Source organism: Polypterus senegalus, chromosome 1 (genome assembly GCF_016835505.1).
Source record: "Polypterus senegalus isolate Bchr_013 chromosome 1, ASM1683550v1, whole genome shotgun sequence".
NCBI lineage: Eukaryota > Metazoa > Chordata > Cladistia > Polypteriformes > Polypteridae > Polypterus > Polypterus senegalus.
The window spans coordinates 35,718,940-35,734,774 of NC_053154.1; the positions used below are offsets into that span (position 1 = coordinate 35,718,940).

At 42.1% G+C, this 15,835-nt stretch overlaps 1 protein-coding gene across 3 annotated transcripts in view; it reads right to left on the minus strand.

The window, feature by feature from the left end:
• Window positions 1-15,835, minus strand: part of slc7a7 (solute carrier family 7 member 7) — a 57,990-nt gene that overhangs the window by 28,174 nt on the left and 13,981 nt on the right. The window contains exons 1-2 of one of the 3 annotated variants that reach the window (XM_039746227.1): window positions 9,538-9,644; window positions 3,191-3,801 (exon numbers count right to left, since the gene is read on the minus strand). In XM_039746227.1, the coding sequence (XP_039602161.1) occupies window positions 3,191-3,707 (517 nt within the window). In that variant the 5' untranslated portion in view covers window positions 3,708-3,801; window positions 9,538-9,644. Of the gene's footprint in view, window positions 1-3,190; window positions 3,802-6,957; window positions 7,185-9,537; window positions 9,645-15,835 lie in introns of those variants that run through there. The other 2 variants (XM_039746220.1, XM_039746223.1) reach the window with 2 other exon arrangements.

Consider the following 15,835-nt stretch of genomic DNA (forward strand, 5'->3'; position numbering starts at 1 on the left):
AGACGAGCTTCTCTTCTGTTTTCCATAGTCCACAGCCAGTGCTGTACCAGTTGCGTACTGTAATGTGTTTAGTCTGTCCTTCAATTTTTTATTGCCATTCTGTTTTCGTACATAAAACATGACACATCAGACAGAATCAGCTTCTCTTCTATTTGTGAGGTTCAAACCATGCGTGTTCCTTATTCCTCGTGGTTACATTCTGTCCAATGTATTTTTTGCTGAGCATTTATTGGTTATCAGCTCTCCTGCATACAAAGCCCGGCCCCTCCAATGACTAATGAGAAAATCACACCCGTTTGATTTCTGTCCTGGCCAGTCGCAGGCTCGTTGAGCTCAGTGGTTGGGTTTGTCACATTAGATGAGTGGCCTCACAGGAGTGCACCCCTGACTGCCTAAGACTGTGTAAATGAAGGCTATGACTGAAAACCACTGGAAAAGTCGACTAAGGTGGCGTGGGCTTAAAGCCAGACTGATCACTTCAATCATTCTAGACCTGACTGGGATTTTGGATTTCGCAACACCTGAGAACTGGCCCACTATTTTCTTCTTTTTTTTTTTGTTTTTAATACAACAAATATCATTATATAAATGTGCTGATCCATCCATCATACAACCTAGTTAATCTATGACAGGGACACGGGAGCTGGAGCCTAAGCCGGCAGCAATACATTACTTATGTGGGGCAATTTGCACCATTAATTTGACAAACACACAGTCAGTAACAATGAACACTTTGAAAACCTTACAATTCAAGATCACTTTGTTGTCAGGAGAATCTAAATATCCAGGGCATTAAAAAGGCCTGCAGAGATGACTTTCCATCATTCTGGCTGCCCTGATATTTATGACAGGCTCCTTGCACACCCAATGAGTGAATCAAACTTCATAACCTTAATTTTGATTGGATATGTAGTGTATTACCCATAACATACATACATGTGAAGTTTTACATGGAGAAAGTAAAAATGTTTAATATTGCACAATAGGGGTTCAGAGGCTGGAAAGTTTGCTGTATAAGAAAGGCTTGAAAATCCTAATGGACACAGCAGACTATGAACAGAGCTGGTTAAAAAGGTCAGTAGAATGCCATGCCTTTCATGTGCCATTATTCTTAAACTGGATAAAATACCCCTTAGGCCACATCTGGAACACTGTATGGACTCCACATTACAACGAAGAAGTCCAGAGAGGAGCCACAGGCCTGATACCAGGACAGCAGAGCATCAGCCGAGAGAAAAGATGGAAGGAGGTGAGTCTTCATCTTAAGCAAATAGAGATGGGAGTTTTGACAAGTGTTTAAAATTATAATACATTTAAGCTTAACAGTAAATCTTTGACAAATATAAAACAATGTGTATTCAACATAGGGAACAGGCTACCTAATTGATAGATAGATAGATTGGAAAGGCACTATATAATAGAAAGCAATCTATCTGTCCACAAGAAGAAAATAAGACTACAGAAGCTAAAGGAAAAAATTACAAAATATTATAACCACGAACCACCCTCCCCATACACACACAAGACATTCTGCCTTGGCTAAAGATGATAAAGCAGTTGCCATCTGATATCAAGCATGTAGGTGGGCATACGATAAATCAGATCTGCCCATTTGTGCCACCAGTTTACTTTTTTAGGCATTTAACGTTCAAAAGTAGATCCAGCTTGTTTTCTCCACGATTACAGCATGACACATACTGATAAAGATCTGTCATTGTTCCTTTTTTATGTTGTTTGTTCATAAAATGAAGAGATGGTGCAAATTTCCACCCAAGTGGCCCTACTTGCAATCCTGCATTATAACCCAGTGGCGTAGCTAGGGGTGGCATTATTGGCCAAAAGGCTCAGTACAATTTGTGTGTAAACAGCAGGGTTCGGAAAAATATCACTCAGGAATGAAAAAAGTACAATTCTCTGATTTTTATCCTCAAATACTTCAAAAATAATGTTATCAATCCAAATGCGTTCTTGCTCTGCACAGAAAACATCCCCACCTATCTCTTGTACACTACACTGGTTCTCGTTTTCGCAGCGTAATTATATTAAACTAATAATTAGAACACGGCTTATCAGTGCGTCTCTACTATATTCTTGTTTAGTTGATGCTTATAAATAATTATATGTAAAAAATGATTGCTGTTTCTCTATATATGAATACATCTATGCAAAATTTATCTTAATTTTTCACTATACGTCATTGTAATTTTCTATTTAAATAGGTTAACATATTCAGATACATTGAAGGGCGGCAGATTGAAGCACTGCCCCGGCCCGAGCGGCACGAACTCGAGCTACGCCACGCTTATAACGCTGACCCTATAAGGTTCTGCTGTATTCCTGACTGCACCTCCGTGAACTTTGATTCATCTCCTGCTGACTCTGGTTCAGCACCGAGATGTTTCCTGCTAGGTGACTGTGACGGCCTGTCTTGCTTGATGAGCCTGGCTGGTTTTCTGTTCCTGGCTCTGACTTCAGGATGTTTCCTCCTCATCACCTTATGAATTATCCCTATTTTAGCACTAAGAAGTTCTGCTTGGCTCTCGCTGGACGATCATATCGTGCTTATTCATACTTCTTGAAAACCCTGTTACCTTGTTAATCCATCCTGCTTGATAAGGAATCTGTTCTGGATAGCTACACACTACAGCACGATGAGCTGAATTCCTGGCCTCATATCAACCACAATATAACATTTTAAACCCATGTAATCCAATTTAGGATGACAGGGGGTGAGGAGCTTCAGGTGAGGCAGGAAACAACCAGATATGGGGTGCCAGTCCATAGCTAGTCCACACGTGTCAGACCAATTTAGAACCTTTGTTTCACCTAACTGCCATGTTTTGGCAATAGAGGAGTGGAGAACATGCAAACTCCACCTGGATGACTGGGAGTGAGATTCAAACCCATGATACTCTGTCGACCCGTGTGTCATCATTGTGCCACACCACATCAGCCTGACTGTCTAAAGTAGCTATGTCTCAAAAACAATAGTGAAGAATGGGCATCACCAGTGTCAATTATAATCCAAATTTATTTCCTTTTATCTATAATGCTAATGAAAAGAATAAAACATTAGAAGCAGCAGGAAAGAAGTCTGAAGAAAGCTTACGGAAGAATAACGTCTTTTGAAATATATACAAATCAATAATAGTAACATTAAAAAGGCAGACTACCTTAAACATTTACTTACAGATGCAGGCTGCGGCCAGGAGGCGGTTGGCGAGGTAGGGCGATTCACACGTGGGAAAGATGGGTTGAACCATGTAGTTGGAGAAGGTTATGGCAATGACTGCCTGGCTGGTGGGCTCAATGATCAGGAGGGATGTCCACAGACGAATGAAAGCAATAAAGCCCCCAAATGCCTCCAGGATGTAAGCGTAGCTGGCCCCCGACTTGGTGATGGTCGTTCCAAGTTCTGCGTAACACAGTGCTCCAAAAACCGAAAACAAGCCGCCGATGGCCCAGATGACTAGAGACAGTCCATAGGAAGCGCTGTACATCAAGACCCCTTTGGGAGACACAAAGATGCCTGATCCGATCATGTTGCCTACTATCAAACAGATGCCGTTGAGAAGTGAAATCTCTTTCTTTAGCTTCATGGATTCATTTGAGCCGCCGGGGCCTTGTCCGTTTTGGGCAGTGCCATTTGTTGAGCTCGTTGTAGAGTCTTGTGTGGGGGCAGGACTGTACTTGACATTATCTGCCATTTTATTGAATAATAGACAATATGTGGAATGAGGACGTTTGGGGAAAGGGTTTCCAAGCTTCTTATTGGAGGATGAACATGACCCGGTCTAAAAGCTGTTAGGAGAAACAAGACATAAGCATTAGATCAAGACCTAGTGATGACGCTCTTGTCTCGGAAGACTGTATGGCATATGGCTCATAGCTGGCCAGGTTGTGCAAAACGCTGCTATGGCATCTAAGACATTGAGATGACTCTGAGTTGGCTTTATGGCTCGTCTTCTCAGATCTCGTAACTAGCAGGCGACTCTCCTGGACTGCTCTGGTCTTGTCCTTTAATGCTGCCCTGATCCCTGGACTAGTTTGAGTCTGGTCTTTAATAGTCCGGCTGCCTGGTTAATGAAGCTGAACAGGATCAGGAGGCAGTGTGACTTCCGAGACAGTGATGGACTTTGTACTGCTTCCTTCAGCACTAAACACACGAATATTTTAATCTCCTCTCTCTGCTTGGTTGAGCAAGCTAACAGCTGCAATAATTGCTATCTAAATAACATTGCCCTCCATTACCATGTCGGCTTGGCTACTGAGAACAGTAAAAATGCAGAGTTGCACCTGTGCCTCTCGGATAACCATTAACAACCGATTTAGAGATTGTTTCAATATATAATCTGCAAATTTCATTTTAGTAGTCTTAAACTGTAGTCACCCGGTGTTCTTGTAAGTAATGTATGTTGTCTTGTTAATGTGTTTATTGAATTATAAAGTGTCCTTGAGTGTATGAAAAGCGCTACATAAATAAAACTTATTATTGTTGCTAGGACAGGCTCCAGCTTCCCTGCTGTGAATAAGCAGGTTTAGAAAATTGAGAGATGGATGGTCATTATTTTATACAGCACTTTATATATACTTCATTAGATGTCAGGAGGGAGAAACCCGTTCCTTAAGCTGGAGCACCTTTTAATCAACCATTATTTTATATAGTGCCTTGCAATATGCTCATTATTACTCGGCAGCTCTTGAAGCCAATTTTCTTATGGCTATACAAGTTTTGAACAGTTAGTGTTTGTTTATGAAGCACCATTTAAAAGAATTACAAGGCAGTAGTTGTCTATGATCTGCACAATTTATGTGCACCATGTTTCTCTAGGCCTTTATTTTATAAAGTACTTATTAATATAAAGTTGTGTTTTTTTTTCCTCCTTAGACCTGCATTATTCTCCCAGTCAATCTGTTTTATATGGCACCTTTGAAAATAATATAACTATTGTTTTTTTTTTTCTTTCATTATGGCCACACCATTCTATCAGCCTTTGTGTTGTAAAGGCACCTTTGGGTGGGCTGCATGTTTGAAGCTGCCCCTTATAGCTCAACCACATTGCTTGGTTTGCTCTCTCTGTCCTGTATGTTAGGACGTAGTAGCTGGTGGTTGTTTTGTTGCAGTTGCATTACATTCTGCTCATAAAGCGCCTTTCAATACCTGGTGTACTTGAAGGTAAAAGCTGGTACAGTTCTTATTCTATATAGCGCCTTTCACAGCGAATACCTGACATTTTATTGTACACAGTAAATTAGAATACAGTATTAACAGAAGACGACATCCATCGGCCCCTGTATTCCATTGCTGTGTCGTGTGGTAGTCCAGTCCTCAACTGACAGTTTCAGAGGCCGGAACCCCCCGTGTCCCCCAGTCCATTGCAGGGCACCTTCATGAAATCGCACTTACTCATCATACAAGAACTGCATATTTAATGCATATTTAATGATGCATTTCATCTTATTAATTTAAATTGTACATGTTTTCTTTAATATATATATATATATATATATATATATATATATATATATATATATATATATATATATAATGTATAGATATATATAAATGTAAAAAGCTTTGTAAAGGACTGTATTAAAATAGTCCTCTGAACTTGACGGAACTTTGCCAATTAACATCCATCTATTTTCTAAACGTGTGTTATCCTGAGCAGGAAGGCTGGAGCCTACCCAGTAAGCAGCAGGTGCAAGGCAGGAAGAATCCCTGGACAGGATACCAGTCTATCGCAGGGTGAAGACACACACACTCACATATACACACATTCAATGGACAATTTAGCAATGTCACTCCATCCAGCCTGAGCATTAGAGGACACTGCAGCACCCGAAAGAAACCTACATGGACAACTCTACACAGGCAAGACCCCCAGCCTCCTTGCTGAAAGACAGCAATGTTGTCACTGTGCAGCCCCATGCATGACATAACATTGTTAAACCTGCTTAATGCAAAGGCAGGAACCGGTCCACACACACACTCTAGAGCTATCATAATGTGGGACCCCACACAGACACTGAGAGAACATGCAGCCTTCACATAGGATTCTAACCCCCCCATACTGGTTCCAAGAGGTGGTTTTGCTGCCACTACACCTAATGAGTGCCATACTACCCGGGTGAAACCAAGGCATCTTATAATCATATTTACATTTCTTTTGCTTTTCCAGTAGAAGCACAGGCAGGTGAAGTGACTTGTTCATAGTAACACTGTGTCAGCAGCGGGATTTGAACCCACAACCTCAGGGTATGAAGTCCAAAGCCTTAACCACCACGCCACAGAGGAGGCTACCATGCCGGAGCTGGGTGTTGCACTGGGGTCCCTGGAACTTTCTGACAGCAGATTTAATCCACTGCACAAGTGTGCCACCCTCGCAAAAAAAATGTAAGTGCGATAAATAAAGAACTATTTTGGTTCAATAAGTTTCCAGTTGTTTAAATGGATTGGTACCGACAGGAAAGAAACGGTTAAGGAAGCTCAGATTTTTCTAACGGCTTCATCTAAAAGGACATCGTCAATTAACTGAATCCCTAAAGTAAAGCTCAAAAACATAAAGACTCGACTCGATACAAAGAGATGTGATCAGCGCTCTCATTTTTTCCTCAAACGGTTCCAAATTTTACCAAAGTAAACAACAGATCTGCTCAACCAGCTTTAGAACATATGGATGGGAAACAAAGAGCTGGACAGTGTTTAAATAACAATAATAATTGTCTATTGTTTAAGCAATAACTGAGTTCAGTTCCCACCTTTAAAATATATAAAGTCCGGCAGATAAATACAAACCAAATTATTTGATTATATCAACTATCCCATTTCAGCCTTCATTCACTTGGCACTTCTCTTTCTGACAACAGCACTGACGAAAATCAAAACACCGGCGCGGCAGAAACAAAGAAGAAGAAAAGAAGCGCAAATCGGCAGACCGAAAGCCGGCTACGTGCCTGTGCGCCGTTCGTTCTCCGCTGCTCCCTGCTCTCCCGGACATGCTGCTTCAGGTTATCGATGGGAAGAAAGGAGTGACGCATGGATCCGGCTCTTGTATAAGGGCTGGTCGGACTCTCCTAATCAGGGCACGGTCGAAAGCGACACACATCAGCACATTCGGTTTCCACCTCGAGTTCAATTGTGTTATCTGTCTGCGGCATCGGGGGTAGTGTCTTCCTCTTTCATTCCCTTTTCTCTCGTGACTCCTTCATCCCGCTATCTCTCCGTTACGACCCCCCGCCCCTAAACACACACACACACACACACTTCTCTTTAAAGCTTTTGTCTTTTCCACCGACTGTCAATAAGCAGATGTGCGAAGGTTGCGCTCAAACTCCGGAAGGCACAGCAGACAAACAAGAGTGCGGTGCGAACACTGAGGAAAACAGCTCGCCAGTCCAGCGGTACATCTTCGCGGATAATTAAATGGCTCACCTTTCAGGTTACTTGTGGATTTATCATATTATGTTATTAGAATTCTAGCAGTGGCTACTACACACCCATTTACTTATCTGGGAATTCTGCGGGGTCTAGCGGTAGAAATCGGGTTAAAACGATTAACTATTTCTAAGTAGATGAAGCCCCCCCACCCTATATCGGACTTGATGTTTTCCCTCTCAAGGGCGCACCGCTCCATTCGCTACCTGTTGTTTCGCAAAGAAACTTCTCTCCCCAACAGAACTGTCTTTTTCAGCGACAACGTCATCGCTCGACGATTCGTGTCTATACACTTACACAAATGAGCCCCTTTCGTTCTTTACAGAAGAGGTTTTGGGGTGGGCGTGTTAGCTTTACTTTAAGACCCCCCAACAGTGCAGCCCCCTTTTATAAATAGGTATTGATTATAGCTTAAAGAGTGGCAGTTATGCTGAGAAATAATTCGTGACTGGGACAAAAACGATACCCCCAGACCGAACCGAAAGGAAGCCGGAACTTAAATAGCCAGCACGGAGCTCGATGAGGTCGACCGGTTATTCAAAAGTTAGTTTGTGTAGCGCCTTTGACAGATCACAATGTATTAAAAAATATAGATTGCATCAACTATTGGTTGAGTCACACTCTGTTTTTTTGCGATTTTAAATCGATTTTTACAACAACAAAAAAAAAAATTCTATAAAAGGAGTACACATTTACATTTTGTAACAATATTTGAACTGTTTGTCTCAATTATGTTTTGGCTTTGGAGATCCCAAGCCTGTCACTAACAGGATCTGATCCCACAACCTGAGTGTTTGAAGTCCACAGCCTTACCCCCTACACCACACTGGAAAAATTGTAAAAGCCACCCACACAGTGCCAGGGCTGGGTATTGAACTGGGGTCTCCAGAACCTTGTGACTGCAGCATTAACCACGGTGCAAATGGACCACCACTTTCACACCTACCTCACAGTCAGGGCCGGATAAACCATTAAGTAAAATATGGACATGCTTAGGGCATCAAGGGAAAGGGGGCATCGCAGAAATTTTCCATTGCAGTTTTTAACCATACAACCATATGGTGCAAAACTGCAGATGGTGCAGCTGAACCTTGTTCCACAATAAGGGGCTCCCACATTGAATACAAAAATACAAATACACATCCAATAATAAAAACAACAATACTAGAGGTTAATGATATGCATTCATTTTGGGAATACAACAAAATTAGAATCTGGTAACCGCCACACGGTCCACGAAACCTAATGCAGGCCCGCCATCAGAAATATTCGGGCCCCAGACAACTGGGTATGTGTGGGCCCCTCTGCCTTCCCCCGGGTCCCCACATGCCAAAAAAATCAAGCATGAAGGGACCCCCTTCTGTTAGGGCCCCGGACCAGAGTCCTGTTTGTCCCCCCCCTGGCGGCGGGCCTGCCTCATGTGATTGTTGTTGTCTTGGTTGTGTCGGCTGTCCTGTTCAGTCGTCCACTGAGAAGGAGTGCAGCTCATATATACGAGGGACACCAAAATGTTTTAAGTGCTTAGGGGTCCTAAAGGTCTTAATCTGGCCCTGGTCACATTACAATCTATTGAAGACCCATCAATGATAACTATTTTGGTCCAATCGTGTTGCAGTTGTCTAATTTGATTGGAAAGTTAAAAAAGCTCAGAATGTTTTAACTACTTGATTTTAAAGGACATCATCAATTTGCAGAATCCCTACACTAACAAATAAAAGAAACACTCCATCGATAGTAGAAGATGTGATCCATGCTGTCATTTTTTTTCCCCCAAAAATTGTTCCAAATGTTGCCAAACTAAACAGCAGATCCGCTCAACCAGCTTTAAAACATACGGATGGGATACAAAGAGCTGGATAATGTTTAAATAACAACAATAACTGAACAATTTTTACACAAAATGGGGTTGAATTGCCACTTTTAAAATCTGCAAAGTCTGGCAAATAAATACAAACCAAGTTATGCTCAAATTTCAGCCTTCACTCACTTGGCACTTTTCAGACAAAAGTCAAAATACCAGGGCAGCAGAAACAAAGAACAAATGTTCAGATGAAAATATATACAGTATATATTTCAAATATTAATCACTATTACATTACATTTTTTTGAATTCCGTTCTTGTTGAACACAATGTGGATACGTGAAGCCTGTTCGTTCATTCACTCCTCAGAAGAGAGCTGGAAAGCTGTCCTTCTCCATAATAAATTCCCTTCTGCACCTGTAGGACATGCTACTGACATGAAAGAGTCGTATGAGAACAAGAAGTTGGTTTTAGAGAATATTCAGTATGAGGAATACAAGTGGGATATCTGTGGAGGTCTAAAGGTGATTGCACTTTCGTCTGGTTACACTAAATCCTCTTATTTTTTGTATGAGTGGGACAATAAGAGGGGAAAAAGTGGCAAAAACATGCTTTGCTTGTTCCTAGTGGTATAATTTGGCTGTGTGGTTGGGGGGTCACTTTTATTAGGCATCCATCTTTGAGTGAGCAGTAACCCCATCTCATGATCTCCAGTATTAGAACCCTAGTGATCAAGAACTTCCCTTTCCTGCCGTGACTCTCTCTGACAATCATGGACGACACACACAGAACTCCATGAGGATCGCTAAACAATCCCTGGGCAATGTTTAACTGCACAGAACTCCATGAGGGGTGTGTGACAACGCTAGAAACAGTCCTTCTTGGTAAACAGTCCACTTGTTAATTCGGAGAAAGGTTACCTTCCTCCTCTACAAATCAAACCTGGACTTATGGGAAACTCTGTTAAAGCAATGGATAAAACATAATCGGGATTCATATACTCTAGAAATATAATTCCACAGATCACTGATGCCAAGATTAAGAAAGGCAGTTTTGTAGGTCCTCAGATTAAGGAAAAGTTAACAGATTAAAGGCTGGAAGAAGATTTGAGAAAGCTGCTTGGCAAAGCTGTAAATGTGTCTGCACAAAAGTTGTGGGAAATTGTAAGGCTGAAAACTCTCCTGAAACAGTGAATGACCTTCACAAGTCATACTAAACAACAGGGTACAATACGTCATTTTTCCTTGAAAACCTTGGTGATGAACACGGCGAGTGATTTCATCAGGATTTTTCAAGTATGGAATGTGTTACAAAGGCGAATGGGGTCCCATTTGCTGGCTGACTACTGCTGGACTCTTGGGAGAGACATTTCAGAGGCAAAGTAACAAAGAAACAAAAACCATTGTAAAGGTTATATAGCATGGAAATAGACAATACTTTCAAATGTATTTTTCACGTCAGTCAAAGACCTTACCTGACAGTGATATTGTAAAAAACTTTTTGGATGCAGCACCGAAAATATTGCAAGATAACATCGGGTCAGAAAACTTTTTTTTGGTCCACCAGTGCAATTAACTGAAGAAGGGATACAGTAGATCACTGATGCTGGAATTGGCATAGCCATAATAGTTTTTGAGAATCACTACATTATGTTACAGCTATGAAAAGTTACTTATTTAAGGACCATTTTATAGTACAGGCCACTGTGAAGCAATTAAAAAAGTGAAAAGTGACTCTCATATGTAATCAGTTTTTCAATCCACTTATTTCATGAGTGGATGCCAGTCCATCACAGGGCGCACACACTCAGGCATATATTGACACCAAAAATGAATTGTCAATTAATTAACAGTTAACTATTAATTAATTGTCAATTAACATTGGGGTTTATAAAGTTGAAGTTAATAGCGCAGAGAGGGAAAATAAACAATGGAGTAAATCAACTGTCCCATTAAGTATGAAAATTTCACCCATGTCCGCTGGAGTTGTTCTCCCTATTCTTCCAGAACACCAAATGTTGTTGTTAGGCCAACACGGGACCCCAAACTGGTCTCGGACAATCAAGTGTTTCATTCATTTGTTCATTCCATAGCTGATGTTGCCAGCACAGGCTCCAGCCCCCCTGCCACTGTGTAACTGCCTTGGGGTCAATTCACACGCAACTTCAGTGCAGATAACCGGACAACAGTGCTGTGAGGAAGGACTCCATGCGAGTTGCAGTATGAAACAAAAGCTGCGTGTGGTACGCATGCATGCTCCATGTGTGCTGAAGCGTGTGAGGCATCAAGGAGTAGTCTAGATCATCTCTTGATGCCTTTCTGAGCTTTCTCCAGATTTTCATTTCTCATCCTAAAGGAGTGTTTGGGAAATCTAACTGAATCCATTACAGGTGACAGCAAGGACGTCCACAGCTCATCTCTTTCCTTTACTAACATTGCCAGCAGTGGCCCTCACTCCTCGGGACCCTGTAACTAACTAAGGAGTTCAGAATATTCCTCCCCACATCTCCAGGTTTTGTTTTGTTGCTAATTTGGCAAATCTAACTTGACTGAATGTGTAAAGGTGCCCTGTGACAGTGAAGAGCTGCCAGGCAGCTGGGCAACTACAGCAGAGGTAGTAAGGGAGACAGCAAGAAGGGTGCTTGGCATGACATCAGGACAGAGGAAGGAGGTGAAGGAAACCTGGTGGTGGAATGGGGAAGTACAGGAGAGTATATAGAGGAAGACCATGGCGAAGAAGTGGGATAGTCAGAGACATGCAGAATGTAGACGAGAGTACAAGGAGATAAGGCGCAAGGTGAAGAGAGAGGTGGCGAAGGCTAAAGAAAAGGCGTATGATGAGTTGTATGAGAGTTTGGACACTAAGGAGGGAAAAAAGGACCTTTACCGATTGGCTAGACAGAGGGACTGAGCTGGGAAAGATGTGCAGCAGGTTAGGGTGATAAAGGATAAAGATGTAAACGTATTCACAAGCGAGGAGAGTGTGTTGAGCAGATGGAAAGAGTACTTGGAGAGGCTGATGAATGAAGAGAATGAGAGAGAAAGAAAGTTGGATGATGTGGAGATAGTGAATCAGAAAGTGAAATGGATTAGCAAGGAGGAAGAACGGACAGCTATGAAGAGGATGAAGAATGGAAAGGCCATTGGTCCAGATGACACACCTGTGGAATCATGGAGGTGTCAAGGAGAGATGGCAGTGGAGTTTTTAACTAGATTGTTTAATGGATGCCTGAGGAGTGAATAAGAAGTGTACTGGTACCGATTTTTAAGAAGATGGGGGATGTGCAGAGCTGTAGTAACTACAGGGGGATAAAATTGATGAGCCACAGCATGAAGTTATAGGAAAGAGTAGTGGAATCTGATGATTAGTGAGCAGCAGAATGGTTTCATGCCAAGAAAGAGCACCACAGATGCAATGTTTGTTCTGAGGATGTTGATGGAGAAGTTTAGAGAAGGCCAGAAGGAGTTGCATTGTGTCTTTGTGGACCTGGAGAAAGCATATGACAGGGTGCCTCGAGAGCAGCTGTGGTATTGTATGAGGAAGTCGGGAGTGGCAGAGAAGTACGTAAGAGTTGTGCAGGGAGTACAGTTGGCGAAGGTGGATGAGTTTAAATATTTGGGATCAACAGTACAGAGTAATGGGGATTGTGGAATAGAGGTGAAAGAGAGAGTGCAGGCAGGGTGGAATGGGTGGTGAAGAGTGTCGGGAGTAATTTGTGACAGACGGGTATCGGCAAACGTGAGAGGGAAGGTCTACAGGACGGTAGTGAGACCAGCTATGTTATATGGGTTGGAGACGGTGGCACTGACCACAAAGCAGGAGACAGAGCTGGAGGTGGCAGAGTTAAAGATACTAAGATTTGCATTGTGTGTGATGAGGATGGATAGGATTAGGAACGAGTACAGAGGGTCAGCTCAGGCTGTAATGTTGGGAGACAAAGTCAGAGAGGCGAGAGGTTGGTTTGGACATGTGCAGAAGAGAGGTGCTGGGTATATTGGGAAAAGGATGCTAAGGATAGAGCTGCCAGGGAAGAGAAAAAGAGGAAGGCCTAAGAGAAGGTTCATAGATGTGGTGGGAGAGGACATGCAGGTGATGGGTGTAACAGAACAAGATGCAGAAGACAAAAAGATATGGAAAATGATCATCTGCTGTGACTACCCCTAACGGGAGCAGCCAAAAGAAGAAGTAGAAGATGTGTAAAGGTGCCCTGAAATTGATTTGCATCATATCCTGGGTGCATTCCTTCTGTATTTCGTTTCTGCGGGAGCAGTCTTCAACCCCCAAGTTTGAGTTTGATAAAGTGAGTTTAAAAAGTGAATAATGGAAAAATGTATCGTGGCCAATGATTTGTATGGGACTGTGGTGGCTAGTGGCTTGAGAAAGTATAGCAAAGGAGTTGAAAAAATAAGACAGCCTGGTAGATGGTAATACTGGCGGTGGTAACTCTAGTCTCTATACCAGTGAACTTCCATCAACAAAGGTCACTATGTCAGATACATCCATAAGGATATTAATAATGATTCTGTAAAGTTATGGAAGGATCACTGCCCAGTAAGAAAAGTGATAAATGTCTGTCTCCAGGACATAAAAGGATGACCACATACATTATAGGACTGGCCAATTGACCCTCGACTAAGTAAGACAATGTCGCTTGGGGACAGCAGTTGGAGGCCCTGAGTTAGAAAGTTCCCAGGGCATAGAGACAGAAGAAGAACATTCAAGGATGGAGGAGCTTATGGTTATCATTATGTGTTAGTGAAGAAGTGTAACGTAATGTAACATTATTATCCAAACATTTATCCGTTTTGGGGTGGTAGGGGACTTGGGCCTCTCACAGCAGCAACGGGTGCAAGACCATCACAGGATCAGTTTGGAGTTAACCTAATACACATGCTTTGGAGAACATGGGAGGAAAACTGGAATACCATTTAAAAACAATCCAAGCAGATACGGGGAAAAAAAGTGCTTTTTACAAAGACTGTGTGTGGGATTCAAATTAAGGACTCTGCTTCAGATACAACAGCACATACCCCTGTGCCACAGAAAGCTGTACATTTGGCTAATTGTAATTTGTATATATATATATATATATATATATATATATATATATATATATATATATATATATATATATATATATATATATATAGCGTATATGTGTTTCTCTCCAACAGTGTCCTATGTTAGTACTCGTACTTGTCCATCCTTATATCTAAAGCTGAGTGTGTGTCTCTCTGTTATGCAGATTTACACTTCTGAACCTGTCTCTAAGAAACTGTGCACATATATCCCAGTTATACAGGGCAAAAACTTAGGCTACGTTTAGTTCTTTCCGGAAATCAACTTGGTGGCTGTCCTGTGCTTTATTAGGAAAGTGCCCCAAGGGGACTTGGTACAGGTATGTAAAGTTGCTCTTCACAGTGGATCTAGTCAGTGAAATGCTGGCTTGAGCCCCAAATTTATTGAGTGATAAGAACTACACTTTATCCCACCCTGGGCAGCATGGAGCACTCCTGCAAGTGTCAGATACAATGCAGATGAAACTTAAAGGTAATTAATACTGAGGCAGACCACAGAAGCATCTTTGAGACACGACAGGCATCATCAATGGGAAAAGATGAAATTGTATTATTATATTCCCTTACTTTTTCCTTAATTAGTTTGAGGCACTGAAAAGTATTAAACATGTCTATCTTGAAATCCCATCACTCCCTGGAATGCCCATATTTATGCCTTGGTTTTGAGATTCATCTGTTCCAATAATATTCAAATCATGGATGGCTGTAGTTTCATTTGGAACTTCAGGTCAGGTTAGCTCATGTTGGGGAGCATACACTTGTACGGTGCATTGCTGTACCCACCACACGACAAAACAGCTTGGGATCCTGGTTGGCAACCCCCCAGACAGACACGTGGTCCAGTCCCACCCTCCGGAAATTACCCTCTGTCTGCCGCAGCCAGGTGTTACGTGGGTGTCTTCTTGGTCTGGTCCATCCAACAATGAGCCGTATCACTTTCAAGGAACTGCACCATATGGTGCCTCAGTGCCGTAACTGACGCTCCCTCACAATGCAGGTAATGTGCCTCATTCGGGACTCCATGAGCAACACACAGTCAAACCAGCAGTACCCAAGGATTCTCTGAAGAGACACAGTACCAAAGGAGTCCAGTCTTTGTTTCAGGTCACTTTTTAGTGTCCATGTCTCGCACCCATATAGCAAGACAGGAAGCACCAGGACTCTGAAAGACTTGGACCTTCATCCTTTTGCAAAGATATCGGGAGCGCCACACACGACTTTCTAGCAACTTCAAGACCCTCCATGTGCTCCCAATCTGTCTACTGACTTCATAGGAAGAGTCACCAGAGACATGAATGTCACTGCTGAGGTAAGTAAACCTCTCCGTAAAGAAGTTGAATTATACAAAACATAAGCTTTCCTTCTCTATATAAACCTATCTTTTAACAGGGTTAATATGAATACTATCCTGCTTTTTTGCACCCACCATAACAGATAGGTGTTGTGTTCTTCTCACACAGGTGCAAAGATGACAGTGTTATCTGGGTGTGCTGCCATCAAGACTCCGTGAAGTTGCTA